General features: G+C 47.5%; 1 protein-coding gene across 1 annotated transcript in view; it reads left to right on the plus strand.

The window, feature by feature from the left end:
* ARHGAP32 (Rho GTPase activating protein 32) overlaps positions 1 to 15,147 on the plus strand; it is a gene marked incomplete at both ends in the record, with an annotated part of 100,817 nt that overhangs the window by 71,557 nt on the left and 14,113 nt on the right. Inside the window, 2 exons of the mRNA XM_080631585.1 lie at positions 7,728 to 7,877; positions 14,097 to 14,199. Of these exons, the coding sequence (XP_080487711.1) occupies positions 7,728 to 7,877; positions 14,097 to 14,199 (253 nt within the window). The remainder of the gene's footprint in view (positions 1 to 7,727; positions 7,878 to 14,096; positions 14,200 to 15,147) is intronic.

Consider the following 15,147-nt stretch of genomic DNA (forward strand, 5'->3'; position numbering starts at 1 on the left):
GTGACTACAAAGAACCAAAATGATACCAATCTTGGAAGAGGAGGTCACTGTGATTTGCAAGTAACCGGTCTGGGCTGTAAACAGCTGCCCTCTGGCTACTGAAAATGGAGATCAACATCATCTCCGAGTGAAGGGGTTGAGAGCTACTTGTCCTACTGGGAGTGCCACATACTTCAGAGGAGTCCGTACTGAGGGTTGAGGTAATGGCTGCACCATGTGGCTTAAGAGAAGGGAGTTAGCGTGCTTCAACCCGAGCCTCCTCCTTATTCCAGCTGGATTGCTCATCTCTCTTCCTGGTGGGATGGAAAGTGGCTTTCCGGGGCCTTGCGTAAGAGCAGACACCCTCTCGCTCCGGGATCGGGCTCCATCTGCCAAACTCCTCATTATTCAACTTGTGTTGGTTGTTGATTCATGTCAGCTCTCTTCTCATCACTCGCCTCCTCCCACCACCCAAGCTGGAGCGTGCTGCCATGCAAAACTGGAGTAACTGGCCCGCCGCAGTCACTCTGGTTATCCTGGTTCAGCTGATGGCAGGATAGGGCTGAAGCGTTGTGTTTGAGTGACTAGTGCAGGCTCCAGGCTGCGTGTATGTGTCCAAAGCATTCGATGTCATTCGGGGTTGGCTTGGGTTACTGTCAGGCTTTTGGAAACTCTCCTATACTGATGGTAGCAGAAGTGGAAATGGTGTAGGTGAGGCTCAGCAGCGTCACTCAGGCTGTTGTAAAGCTTTTGAGCAAGGAAGGATACTGCGCGCAACATGGTGTTTGAATAAGGCAGGGCAAAAAGGCAGTTAGCTTTGAGACTTCTGACTTCTCTGAAGCCATGGCCACTGTAGACAGGACAATGAATGTTTGGTGTGGATTGTATGAGAAGGAGGTTGGGGTCAGGCAGTAAGAAACTACATCTATAATGTGTGAATCATAGAATCATACCCAGCAGCTGAAAGTAATCACCAACAGAGAACTTGAGGCATTTTCATCACTGGCAGCTGCTGAGGTGGCAGTCACCTGATAGGTGACAATTTGGCCCTTGGTTTTTCTCTCCTCTCTTCCTTATTTACAAGTGTAAATCTGTAGAGTAATATATGTATATTATGTATATTATGTCTAATACATAATTACAGTACACAGTGTGAATGAAAAAGAAAGACATTACAAGTGTCTTGCCCATTTCCTCCTAGGTCTGCATTTCCCAGTTTGCTCCTTTCTCTCCCAGTCCTGCTGCTGGCTTTATGACCACCATGTCATTTGAGCTGCTGATGCTACTACCACGTGTGCTGCATGCCCTCATCTCTACGCTCTATCCCAGTTTTGGCCTCTGATAACTTATTCCTCATCTATTATTTCCTTGCTTCCCCTCAGCTCCTTGTGTCCCGTACCTGAAGCCCATCCCTGCTGCATCATCACCAGGACTGCAATCAGCGCTGCCTTTTTGTCCCAAATAGGATTCAAACATGTTAATAGAGTTACTAGATTGAACTTGTCAGGTCGCTTTGGAACCTCTTTCCTTTCCCAGTTAGCCTTCAGCTGACTGATTTCCGTCTCCTAACCATAGACTGCTTCCATCAGGGTAGGTGTAATGCAGGGAATTAATTCAGAAGTGTCCCCTGCTCTGTTTGTTTAGGTCAGGTTGCGTTATCTGATGGCCTTAGGGTCTCTGAAAAGATCAGACATATCTTTAACCTGGAAAGTATCACAGATTTCTTGGTATCAGACTTCCCTGTCTGTATGTACATGACATACCTAGCTCACCTCGTGGTTATCATTCTTATCCCATTATAAATACTCAGCAAATTTGGCCATGAAAGAAGTTTTGCCATTGTAAATAGAGCCTGGTTTTTGTCTGCATTGACATAAAGAAACTTTCTCCACACACTTCAGGCTGTATATACTCCTTGTGTGTGTCCTTACAGATGTGTGCTTTGAGTTAAATCAATGGTGCTGAAAGCAGTCAGTACTGCTGGTGAGAAGCGGTTGGATTTGCAGCCTTCTGTTTCTGGAGGAGGACTGATTAGACCCAAATGAAGCAGAACATGGCAGAGGCTGTGCATGAAAAAGCACCAAGTGAGTTGCCAAAGCTGGTCCATCTCCAGCTAACCAAAATAAGCCAGTTCTTCAGCTTGAGCCAAAGGCTGATGTTGGCAAGGATGAGGGAGAGCTGCTCTTCTGAGGAGATGATTGCTTCCAGACACTGCCCAAAGCATGGCTCCAGAAGCCTGGGCAGATGCAAGGATGAACGTGGCTTCTTTGCTACTAGACTTTGTAAGAACAGCACCATCACTTACTACTTTACTCTCCATGTGCATGGTGATAGCTGTAAATCTGTGCCGCTTCTAGACATCATAGTTAATTTGAATGGTTTTTATCTAATGACAATCACCTTTAACCTATTTCATGACTACTTATAACACAAAGGCCAGCTTTAACTGATGTCAGCCTGGCATGAGAGAAGCGCTGCAGCATCAAAGAGCATTTTTATTTTTCTTTCTCTATAGAGTAACTCAGTAAGCACACGTTTATGAAGGTTATTTTTGATTCTCTTCCTGAAAACCTTTATGACCAGCGAGGGAGGCTGGTGCAGAGATGAGTGCAATTATGGATGTGGTATTGGTTGGTCCTTCTTCAAACCCAGCCTCCTATTGAAGGGCTGAAGGATGGTGCTTGGTGGTGCGTGGTTCCAGATTCTGGTTGGGATTTTAGGGCTGTATAAATAAGCTTCCAAAATAGAATGTGCTGTGGCAGGAGGAAGGGGAGGAAAATGTCTTGTTGCTAAGGAACATGACAGAGAACTGGGAGATGTGACTCAGTTCCTGGCTTCATGTAACTTCTCTTCAGGAAGGTGTGGGTCCACAGAGCTTGTCTCTCCGAGTGTGAAGCAAGGTATATTTACTGAGGTTTTGAGAAGATGCTGTGTGGGGAACCAGTTGAACTCACTCCACTCTCACAGTTAAATGTACTCCTGAGTGTCTGCAGCACCAGGAGCACGAAGAAATAGTGGCAAACCAACCCTGGCTTCTCGTTGCCTGATTCCTCTTCTTCAATAGAGTCTGTTGCTGCTCTTTTTCCCTCTGTTTAATTTTAGAGGAGGATGTGTCCTGAAGGCCCAATAGCCTGGAAAGATGATAGCTTGACTTGCTGCAAATCTCTCTTCAGAGAGGAGGGATTTGGCTCCTGGTTTGTAATACCTTCCTGTAGCTTTTCCTATGCTATCCCCATGCCTTTCCCCAGCTTTGATGTTGTGACTGGATATCACAGGTTGGTTGTACCTTTTCAACTGTGCAGCCACATGGGCTAATGTTCCTGACCTTAGCACCACGCTCTCCTCACACGGCTGGGTTCTGGGGTTTGTAAAATCACTGCTAACAATAAGAGAAACCCAGAATAAGAGAAATAAAGGTGGCCATGTGCTGGGGCAGCACACACCCTCCAAGATGTTCTTTCAAAGTCAAAGTTTATTAACCCTGTATTAGGAAGTGCTCTGTTGTCAGGTTCAAATCCAACATATTAGTGATAGCAACAGGAGATAAAGCAGGTGTTCTGTGTTTGTTTAGCATGGGCAAAGTGTCCTATGGGAAGCTGCCATTATCCTGTTCAAAATGCAGGACCATACGCTGGATTGGCACCAAGCAAGCACTTACTTTGCACCATAAGTGGGCAAGACTTGAAATGCGTTTTGTTCTTGCAGCCTTTGTTTCATGGGGTTTTTCTTACTGAAAAGGGGAGGAAAATGCAAGCACAAGGTGATTTGGGGGGACACAGGAAAGCTTCAGTTATTAAAAGGCTTCTGCTGTTTGTTTGCCGTGATTCAAAGCCAAGGAGTCAGGAGACAGTGCTCTTTTCAGAGAATCATGGAATGGTCTGGGTTGGAAGGGACCTTAAAGCTCATTCATCTCCATCCAGCAAGGACACCTTCCACTAGAGCAGATTGCTCCAAGCCCCTGTGTCCAACCTGGCCTTGAACACTGCCAGGGATGGGGCAGCCACAGCTTCTCTGGGCACCCTGTGCCAGCGCCTCAGCACCCTCACAGGGAAGAGCTTCTGCCTAAGAGCTCAGCTCAATCTTCCCTCTGGCAGGTTAAAGCTGTTCCCCTTGTCCTGTCCCTACAGGCCCTTGTCCAAAGCCCCTCTCCAGGTTTCTTGTGAGCCCCTGTAGGTACATTCCTGACCTAACCCAGGAAGGACATACCGTGGCCAGCAAGAGCCATGCAAGTACCTTGAAGCTGATGCTGGCACGTTTCTCCGTGAGCAAGCTTCATAAAGTATATCCCAAAGTGCCTTTTCAGTCTGAGCATTAAGCTGAGCGGTTTTTGCCCTGCTTTTAATGAAGTAATTGTTATTTAATAGTTTTTATCAGAGCCAGGGGAATCTCAGGCCTCACTTCTACTACAAAAGCTTGGTGGTGTAACAGCAGCATGGTTTGATGGATCAATGTTCCTCAGGGAGGTACAGACTATGGCAGCTGCCCAAACCCACAATAAACTACCTGGCACCAACATTCCTTTTCCTTCCCTCCCTTTCCACCACATAAAGACATTGTCCAGTGTAGTTATGTCAGCCAAGGGTGTGAGATTTCTTCTCACTCCTGATAGACAGTCGTGCCAGCAAAGCTTCACAAGGAGTCCAACCTCAGGAGAGGGGTTTTTGCAGCCAGTTTCACTATGGAGATGGAGAACTTGTTGTTGCTGGTTCAGGCCCTGTGATTTATCCAGACCTGAGGAAGATCAGCCTTTGGCTCTTCTAGGAAAGCCTCTCTTTCTTGGATTGTAGTGGTTAAATCCCAAGTGGAAAGTAGTATGGATAAACATTAGGATTTGTGTTGAGTTTTGTTTGCCTTTCAGTTGGTAACTCTTGTCTCTGACTACAGCAACCATTTAAAACTGCCCTGTAGGAATGCTGTTGTATCTGAATTTCCTTCTGAATTCACTTGAATTTACTTCTAGGACCTTTGTTGAGCACGTCACGTGGAGACACAAGCTGTGAATGATTCAGATGTATCATATCCCCGCTTCATTGGTGTTGCTAGTTTGTGGATCAGAAAGCGTTTCCCCTTTGCTTGCTGTTTGTTGGCAGGATGGCTTGTCCTTATCAGACACCTCCTGGCTTTTTTGATCTGCTTTTTATAACCTGTCAGCAAAGAGATGACTGCTCGGGTTGTCTTGATGTTCTCCTTTTCTTCCCCACTCAGGAGAAGCTGAACTCCTACCAGTGAATCATTCCTGCGTAGGTATAAAGCTCTGAAGTTGCTTTAGTCTGAGAAGCTCTCCTACAGAGCAGGCAGTGATTCAGAGGAGAGCAGTGCAGGCAACTGTTTAACCAAGGAACAATGCAAACTTGTGGACAGGCTGTGGATCGGGGAATTTCTGGTTATGGAACCTGCTCAGGCATCGCTCTGGCAGTGTTCTGGACACTGATGCAGAAAACAAGGGGATTATTTTAACCTGCACTGAGTGGCTTAAAGGCAGAACAGATTTATTGTGGTTTAGAACTCAGCTCTCCTTTCTGGTTAGTGATCAGTGCCAGGCAAAGTACATCTGTGCATCCTGGAGTTGCATCCCTTGCACCTTTTCCTGCTTTGAACAACCAAGGTGACACCCAAAAGTCACTTGCTGTCCTGGTCACCAGCATTAGTGGAATTTCTGCAGTGCTGGACTGCATTTTTCTCCATTGGACTCATTTTTCATTATGTGGAGTAAGATCCTCGGTGAAAAACTGTGTGCAGAGTCTGTAAGTGAACACCTGTGTATTACTCATTGCTTCATTTGTCTCTTTATTTGACTGCTATAAAAGCATCCATCTCAGACCTATCGCCTCCAACTTTGACATTGCCCCAAGTCAGGATGAGACCCTCATTTGGGGGATGGCTGTTCCATCCCTGGCAGTGTTCAAGGCCAGTTGGACACGGGCTTGGAGCAAGCTGCTCTAGTGGAAGGTGTCCCTGCCGGTGGCAGGGGTTGGAACTGGATGAGCTTTAAGGTCCCTTCCAACCCAAACCAGTCCAGGATTCTGTGATTTATTCTTGAGGAGGGCTGATAGGAGGTGATCAATGATCAGTTAAAGCCCCCATAGCCACAGTTTGTGATGCTCAGTGTTCGTGTTTTGTTAAGTGATTTGGAGTTGATGCAGACATGGGGTTTGTGGGAGATTTTAGGAGTTCAGCTGTTCCCATGCATTTGGCTGCTGCAGATTGTGGTGGTGCCACATCCAAAAAACAAACTCTGCTCACATAGATAGAAGCATGTTAAGGTCATAAACAGAGGGACTGCATCAATACCTGGTGAAATAGAAGGGGAAATACTCAGCTGTTTGAAGGGATTAAACCAACTTGAAGCCTATGGTATAATCATGTTCCTGGGACAAGGTTTTTCGTGGTGTCTGCTTGAAGAATACCCTGCCTGCCAATGTGAAGCATTACCCCATAAATCCCAGGTTTGCCGAGTCCCACTCCCAAAGCTGCTCACTGCATTTCCAGCTGTGTGTGTTAGCGAGGCGCAGTGACCCTGAAGAGATGCCCCTTTGTCACCAGGGCTCTTCATTGCTTTTGGGGTTTGTTTGAACCAGCTGGACCCTACGACAGTGCTCAGGGGTTTAATGCAGGTGAAATACGGGGTTGTCTTTCCTTCCTGGGATCGGAGACAGGAGCTGGGAAGAGGGATTGCTGGTGCTGCAGGAGCCTTTCCAACCTCCCAGAGCTGTAAAGGCTTCCTCACAAAGCAGCACAGCCTTTTCTACCCAGTGATTTGTTCTTTTCAATAGAGCTCTTCTGTTTTTACCTCACCTACACAATGGCACTTTTGTTGGGGAGGCCTCACGGCCTCAGGAAGAGAAGTTGACATCCAAGGGCATTGTGCTGCGTCCCATGGGAATGCTCAGCCTCTCCTTCCAATCTGCATGGGGTTATTTGTGTCACCCACTTCTGCCCTGTGTGACTCCCCGTGTCCTTCCACTGTGGATTGTGCTCCTTAAGGGACTGACTGGTGTTAACAGGGACTGATTGCACCAGTGTAACACAGAGCCCATGTGGCAATGAGTAGAGAAATGGAACAGGAGGTTTGGAGGGACAGCTCTCTTCTCTTTGTAGGCTCCTTGAATTTATTCTGGAGAGGATAAACTGCATCCCTTCGAGTCAGCTGCCTTAGTTTGCTGTTAAACAAAGACAGTAATGTTTTCATCTTGTAATGGCTTGAGAAGACTCGCAAAGCCCTGGAATGGAGCGTGTGTCCGCAGCTGCAGCGAGGGCCATTCACACTGCAGGTGTGCTGGAAAGGGCACTTAGAGCCGAACGTCCTCCACGCTCAGATATCATTAGGCACTCATTTGTTCTGGAAGCCTCTAAGACCACTAGAATAAGAGTAAAGTTAACGCCAGTGCATTTGTTTGTACTCAGGGATTACAAACCGTGTTGGTCAATGCACACGAGATGACCGGGTTTGTTGGTTTAGCCTTTTGCGTTCTCTCAGGTGCTGCTCACTGTCCGGTATTCCATGTAAGATCCTTCAGGATGCTCCCACCTGCAGCTGCTTCACTGATGAATGTGTCTTTGTGTTCAGTTCTCCTGTTATTTCTGCACTAGCACCAAAACCAAGTCTCTGTTAGTATTGGACCTTGGAAAATCTATAATTGGAATTACTGTCACTACAGTTCTTGCTTGCCCTGTAGAACGTGTTATGCTTGGCCTTGCTTGACTTGAGACCAACCTAAACCAAGGTGTTTTGCCTGTATTTCGTGCAGTGTCGAAAAAGCACGGCAAGCTCATCACCTTCCTGAGGACATTCATGAAGTCGCGCCCAACCAAGCAGAAGCTGAAGCAACGGGGGATACTGAAGGAAAGGGTGTTCGGCTGTGACCTGGGAGAGCATCTTCTCAACTCTGGCCATGATGGTAAGAAACACTCCATTCTTGAGTTCTTCCTCTGTTGGGGATCTTATTTCAGGGTGATAGTAGCCAGTAAAGGGCTAGTTGGGGCTAGCAGAGAAATGGGTAACAGAAGAGAAGAGTAGAGTAGAGAAGAGGAGAAGGCTCCAGGGAGACCTTAGAGCAGCTTCCAGTGCCTAAAGAGGCTGCAAGAAACCTGGAGAGGGGCTTTTTATAGAGAAAGTAGGGATAGGATAAGGGATCATACAAGGAGTTAGATTTAGATTAGATATAAGGAAGAAGCTCTTCCCTGTGAGGGTGCTGAGGCGCTGGCACAGGGTGCCCAGAGAAGCTGTGGCTGCCCCATCCCTGGCAGTGTTCAAGGCTGGGTTGGACACAGGGGCTTGGAGCAAGCTGCTCTAGTGGAAGGTGTCCCTGCCCATGTCAGGGTTGGAACTGGATGAGCTTTAAGGTCCCTTCAACCCAAACCAGGCTGGGACTCTAATAAGAAGCAAACGTGGTTGATGTGGGAGTGCTGGAGCTGCATGGAAGCACTGGCAATGAATTCTCAACCTCTCAATGTCTCTGAGTAAAGAGTGAATAAGGGGGGTTTTATTCTTTTTTTTTCAGGGAAATAGACTTTATTTCAGACTTTATTTAGGAATTAGACTTTATTTACATGTCAGGGTCGATGAATGATTAACTGGTGTGTTAAATCCATATGTTTCTCTGACTCAGGACCTTGCAGTGTAAATCCCTCCTCTGCCTTTTCCCTTGGTTTCACAAAGCTCACAGGAGTTAAATGGGCACAGTGTTTGATCACAGCTTCCTTTTCCCTCAGCTTGTCAGGGTGAGTTTTCTGTAGCTCTCCTCAGTCCCTTTCACTTCCCATCAGCAGTTGAAGGAGGCAGCAGAGAAGTTCTGCCCTTCCCAAGGAAAAATTGCACTTTTGTTAGTACTCCTTGGATGAACTTCACTTTCGCGTGCTCTTTCCTACCCTTTCACTTTGGGGTGGGGAGGTACCTGCATTGCTTTCATGGTTCTTTCATGGTTCGCATGGTTTCACATGGTAATAGCAACATGCACTCCCTGGCTTTACACAAAGTGTTTTACTACCAGTTGGTGAATAACATGAGCTTGTTCTAATGGAATCAGGGCTGTAGCAAGGCTCGTTGGCTTGTTATACTGGAGCCAGTCTTTATTGCTGGGCCTTGAAGAGCATCATAGAGCCAGAAACAGGATGGTTTGGAAACAGAAACAGACAGTAACCCGTGGAAGAACTACATCAGGGGTAGGTGATTCACACCACCGGGTAGCTCGAGAGCTGGGTTTATGTTCATGCTGTGGGAGCAGTCTGGGAGGGCAGGAGGCACGCCAGCAGAGTGAGCTCATTCATGGGAAAGAGAGAGTTCTCTTTTATCCCCAACCCTCCTCCTGCCCATTTTAGCTAGGCAAAAGTCAGCAATAACTAAGGCTGCCTCCGTGTTGACATCTTCCCCTGGCTTGGTGTGTGTTGCATTTAGCATTAAAAGACACATCCTGAGCTGAACTGGATTGTTCTAAGTCCACCGGAGACTCCTGTTTGACAGTCTCTGGGTCCTCACATCTTCTGGTCACTCTGCCTCCCATCACATGTGCCTGAGTGACTGTGCTGTGCAGGGCTAGTGAGGCTTCTTCCTCTGAGGAGCTGCCAGTTGCTTTCACCCGTGAGTTACTAACTCTTTCCTAACTCCCTGGAGTGGAGCAGATCCAGTTTGGATGCTGCTAACAGGGGCATGTCTCCTTTTTGCACAAGCAGGGTTGGTTTTGGGTGTGATTCAGCTCTCTGACCTGTATTCCAAGTGATGTAATCCTGGGATTGGTTTTGTGGGGATGTTGCTGTTTTCCTGTGAACCAGGCTCTGTGCATGAGCAGTGTTTTAAGATTCCCTCATTTCGTAGCATTAATGTTGGTCAGTCTTGGAGGCAGCTGCTGAAAGGGGATGGAGGTACCACAGCAGACCCTGCATGGAATTGGAGAGAGCAAAGAGCTCGGCTCCCTAACCTCATAAACAGAACATAACCAGGTAGTTTTATGGGAGCACAGTGTTTGAATGAGCAGCAAGGTGTTCATTTCTCCTCAGAAGTGCAGTGTTGAACCAGATTAGAGTTATGTTCAGAATTCTATTCATTACCAAAGCCTGAAGAGGGGCTCTTCATCAGGGACTGTAGCGATAGAACAAGGCATGATGGGTTTAAGCTGTAACAGGGGCAGTTGAGGTTGGATATAAGGCAGAAGCTCTTCCCTGTGAGGGCGCTGAGGCGCTGGCACAGGGTGCCCAGAGAAGCTGTGGCTGCCCCATCCCTGGCAGTGTTCAAGGCCAGGTTGGACACAGGGGCTTGGAGCAAGCTGCTCTAGTGGAAGGGGTCCCTGCCTGTGGCAGGGGTTGGAACTGGATGATCTTAATGTCCTTTCCAACCCAAACCAGACTGGGATTCTGTGATTCTATGCAGCACATTCAGTATAACCTCTGGCTCAGGTAGAGGCCATGTTCCCTTTGTAGGTAGAGAGACTTTTTTCCCCTCTTTTCCTTTTCCTCTCAAAGGAAACCAAATAGAACTTAAATTTAGCTTGACCCCAATTAGAAAGAATTGTGCTTGCAGAGGCTGTGTTTGGTTAGTGTGGGAGCTGGTGAAGTGCTGCATTGCAGCATCTATGCCATGTCCTCATTTGTGCCTCTGAGTATGTCAAAACGGAGCACTCTATGGCTTCAGGGTGCCCAAGAGAAGCTGGGGCTGCCCCATCCCTGGCAGTGCTCAAGGCCAGGTTGGACACAGGGGCTTGGAGCAAGCTGCTCCAGTGGAAGGTGTCCCTGCCCATGGCAGGGGTTGGAACTGGATGAGCTTTAAGGTCCCTTCCAACCCAAACCAGTCTGGGATCCTATGATTCCATAAGAAGTAAAAGGAGCACCCTGTGTCCATGAGGCTTGTTGGGGGTCCTCCAGTGTTACCTGTTTCTTCCCTGGCTACAGCTGAGTGATGCAGTTGCCTTTGATGCTAATTTATTGCAGGTTTGAGCTAGGGAGAGTACTGTGATCAGAACAGGAACATAAGGAATGAGATCTTGGGCAGCATCTTGGCAGGGATCTGTAAAGACCTGGTTCCCCTTAGCTCAAGGGTAAGGTTGGTCATCTCTGTGTTGTCACTCTGGTTCCTACTATTAATGGGAGGAGTCCCATTTACTAAGAGTTTTCATGATAATAAAAGTCTCCCTGGCTCCTTTGGGTCTTTGCCATCTCCATTTGGAATTCAGGACGGCTGAATCTTAGTATTTAGCTTATGTGGATGTTTTAGAGGGTAGATGCAACCATTTTCCCCTCTCTCTGTTACTGCTAGAGAGTGAAATAGAACAGGACAAAGCAAAAGTGAAGCAAACGTTGCTGGAAAGGAGAAAGTTATAAATATTTACAGATTTGTTGCTTTTTTCCCCCTTTCCTTTCTTCAAACACTAGACTGAGTTGTAAACACAAGGCATGTCCTGGAATCCAAGAAGGCGCAGGTGAAATCCCGCTTGTGATGGCCTGGACCATAAAGGGAATTGCTTTGCTCCAAGATTTTTGCTTCAGAAAGTGCTTCGCAGAGCTTTCATGAGAAATAGATCCTGAAGCTTTAGTACAGACTCATGGAATGGTTTGGGCTGGAAGAAACCTTAAAGCTGAAGGAATATTGCCCAGGGAAGGAATAAACCCAACTCCATTAGCACAGTTTTGCTGTTTGCCTGGGAACATGGAATGGGAAAGGGCATTGTGCTGGGTTTAACAAACACAGACCCCAGTTCTGGTGGGCCCTGAGGTTTCCTGAGCAGAGATTATTGAGGCTGGAGGCATATTCTGTGTGTTACCCTGTGCTGAAGCAGCTTGTTTGTGGTGGTCATCAGGAACTGGGTGCTGAGCTAAATCAGGCCTTGGTTGCTCTTCATATAGACCACGCGTGTCATCGAGCCTGGTTGGTAGAATTGCAGGAAACCACAGTAATTAACTAACATGAGTGGAATTTTAGTGTAGATGTTGCTGCATCCTGTGAGAAGAAATCCCCAGTGTTACGTTTCTGATTGGTTTGGGATCCAGAAGCTGGAATCGGGCTCTGAACTGGCAAGTTCACGTAGGAATTTATGCCACAGGCAGGGAGAGGGGCCTGAAAAAGTCACAACGTGGTGGCAGAAGCCACTATAGGTGTTGTAACCTCAAGTCTCAGCTTGTGCTGTCATCCCATCATTACATGACACGCTCCCCTCCAGGTGTGTGTCTATACATGTAGATAAGGATGTAGCTGGAGGGCTTGGGACTGGAAAGGCAGAGGAGGTTAAACACACATGTAATTGTTAAACAGTCAGAACTCGGAACAATCAAGTCACCATTGCAGCCGAGGCCTTCAGGGATAACTGTAGCCCTCCTTGGACTGCAGCCACTTCTCCAGCCATGCAGAATTCCCCCAAAATATCCATGCTGCTGGCATGATATATTTAGCTTAAAGAACAGCTCGTCCTGGTAACCAGATTAGGAAATGCATAAGAGCGAGTCTGCTGGAGCTTTTCAGTGTCTATTCGTTATTCTGACTGTGTCCATGACAAGTACTTTGGGAAGCATATTGTAGGTGCTGCATCCCTCACCCTTCCCCCTGTTGTCCCGTGACCCGGTTCATATTGTGACAACGGGTTGCTGCTCAGCTCAAATACCATAAATGCCATGCAAACACTGTTCTCAGTGCACTGTTTGTTGACACAGCTCCATAAACCCCAGGGGATGAGGCCTTGGGGCGGTGCATAGCTCTGGAAGGTCCCACACACAGTGTGTGCATCACCTTTCCTGAGCATTATCGGCCTCCTGGTAGGAATTGAGTGGGAATGTGCTATGTATTTATTTGTTTATATATTTCTTTCAATGGGGAACCCTAACAAGATTCAAATGTGGATTGTTAAAGTCTTTGGGATTGTGGAGCTGAGCCTTAGGGGCTTGTTCAAGCATTGGGTTGGTTCAGCCTGGAGAAGAGAAGGCTCCTTAAGGAGAGACCTTAGAGCAGCTCCCAGCACCTAAAGGGGCTCCAGGAAACCTGGAGGGCTTGAGTCTCTTTGCAGAAAGGGTTAGAATTTCGAATTTAGAGCCATTTTGTTGTGCCCTGTGCTTGGGTGCACAGCACCAGGGCCCTGTGCTCAGGGCTCACCTGCTGATTGCCAGGGAACCTGTTAGTATGGCTCTTTCCTCAGGCTGCAGAGGAGGAAGCACAGAGCATCTGAGTGCAGGAGAATGGACTCACAGATGGCGTTTGCTGCTTGATGGAAGGGAATTTGCCACTTGACCTATTCAGGATCTGTCACGTGGCAAAGTGATCAGACCTGTCATCTAATGTAAGGATGAATGTAGATCAGCACAGGAGCTTGCAGAGAGATCCACCGGGATCTGAGCTTTTCCCATGTGATGCTCATAATAGCTGAGTCTTGATTTTCCTTCTGTGTTCAGGGCAGTTTTACCTCCCTTTTATTAAGTGATTTTCTCCTTCATCAGCTTCGAAGGGTGGACAGATAGCTCCAGCAGTGAATGCTGCAGGAGGCTGAGAAGTCAGCTGGAAGGAATTGGTCAGTGAAGCGGTTTGAATATTAACTTGACACCTAATTATAGCCTCTGGGCTTATTCTTTCCATTCTGCCATAGCCTGGTTTGTCTGCAGCTTCTGTGAGTGGGGTACATTGCATAGCTTCTAAATCCAGTCACGCGCTGGTAGACATTAGGGGGAGAAACTATCAGTGGTAAAAGCTAAAACTGTCCTGGCTCTGGTACAGAAAGTAGCATCTCCTGACTGTTTGCATTTGCTTAAGCCAAGGGGTAAGGGTTAATCCTGTGTAGATCTGCAAACAAAAGAAATCTTTGGCTAATATTGTGTCTTCACTCAATATTGTAGCTCTCCTGACATGGAATTTAATGTCGTGGTTCTTGTGGGAGGTGTGATGGGACCTGTGCTGTCTCTGCTTGACCACAGTTGACTCTGTTCAACCTGATTCACATCCTGGCATTTCTTTAGAGCAAAGGAAACCTCTGACCGCTTTCCACACCAAGTCTTAAAGTGAAATTCCATACAGACTTTCTCCTCTAAGAACTAAAGGAAGAACTAAAGCAATAGCCCAGCTGCCTTTAGTGTATGGCATCTGACAAGACTGCAGCCTGAACTAGGACTTTAATAACACGCTCAACTAACCAGCGACACTTGCTCCTTAGTCCCACAGGTCCTCAAGAGCTGCACTGAATTCATTGAGAAACATGGCATTGTGGATGGGATATATCGTCTGTCTGGGATTGCATCCAATATCCAGAAACTGCGGTAAGGGCACCACAGCTGACCCACTGGGGTGGGCTCTTCACCCTCTGGTCTGAAGCAGCAGAGACCCCTTCTGTCCCCCAGTCTGGCTTCTATCACACAGCATTGTGTCTAGGGGAAGGCAGGAGCTGCTTCCTCACCCTGTAAGGGATGCAGGGGTGATGGCTGCAGTTACAAATGCACCTGGTGCCTTGGGCACAGGTACAGATGGGCTCCATTCTGTCGGCAGAGAGGTGAGCTCTGTGCTTGAGCTGTGCTGAAGTTACATTTTATCTTCTGGGCTACAAATTGCCTGGCTTGGACAGGGGGAGAGGCTGGGGATGTTGCCACCAAGCCCCTGACATTGTGGTTGCAGTGTAGACAGTTGATGGGCAGGTTTGGTTTACAGCTTAAAGCCCCTCGGAGCAGCCGTGTTCTCGCAGCCCCTGCCAGTCTGGCTTGCTGATTCAAACCAGCACTTTCCATGCACATATTCCAGCAGCTCAGCTTTTATTTCATAAATGGTGGTGATTTGGGTTTTCCTCTCTCTTGGAAAACCAAGGGAATGCTCAGAGATTTTCTTCATGTGGTTCCTGGCTCCCCTCACTCTGTAGCAGAGGCATGTCGCCAGGGAATTTCTGCCCTCACCAGTTTCCCTGTGCTCATAGCACTGCCGGTGGGCATGGCTTTCTCATTTTGATTTCCAAGCCTTTGCAATGCAAAGGGACAGCAGCTTCCCTTCAGACCTGGGCACTCTGCTCCACCAGGCAGCCCCCAGTCACAGTTAAACCTTCAGATTGCCTTTGTGCTTGTGGAAGATATGCTCAGCCTTTGGGAGAAGCCCTGTCACAGCAATAGGGCTTGCAGGCCAGGCAGTCAGTTGTAAAACTAACTGGAAATGCATTATTAGACCAAAAAGGTCTTATTTTTGGAAAGCTCCACTCTAGCAGCAGCACGGCCATCAGGCACATG

Source organism: Psittacula echo (genome assembly GCF_963264785.1).
Source record: "Psittacula echo genome assembly, chromosome: 18".
NCBI classification, from domain to species: Eukaryota; Metazoa; Chordata; class Aves; order Psittaciformes; family Psittacidae; genus Psittacula; species Psittacula echo.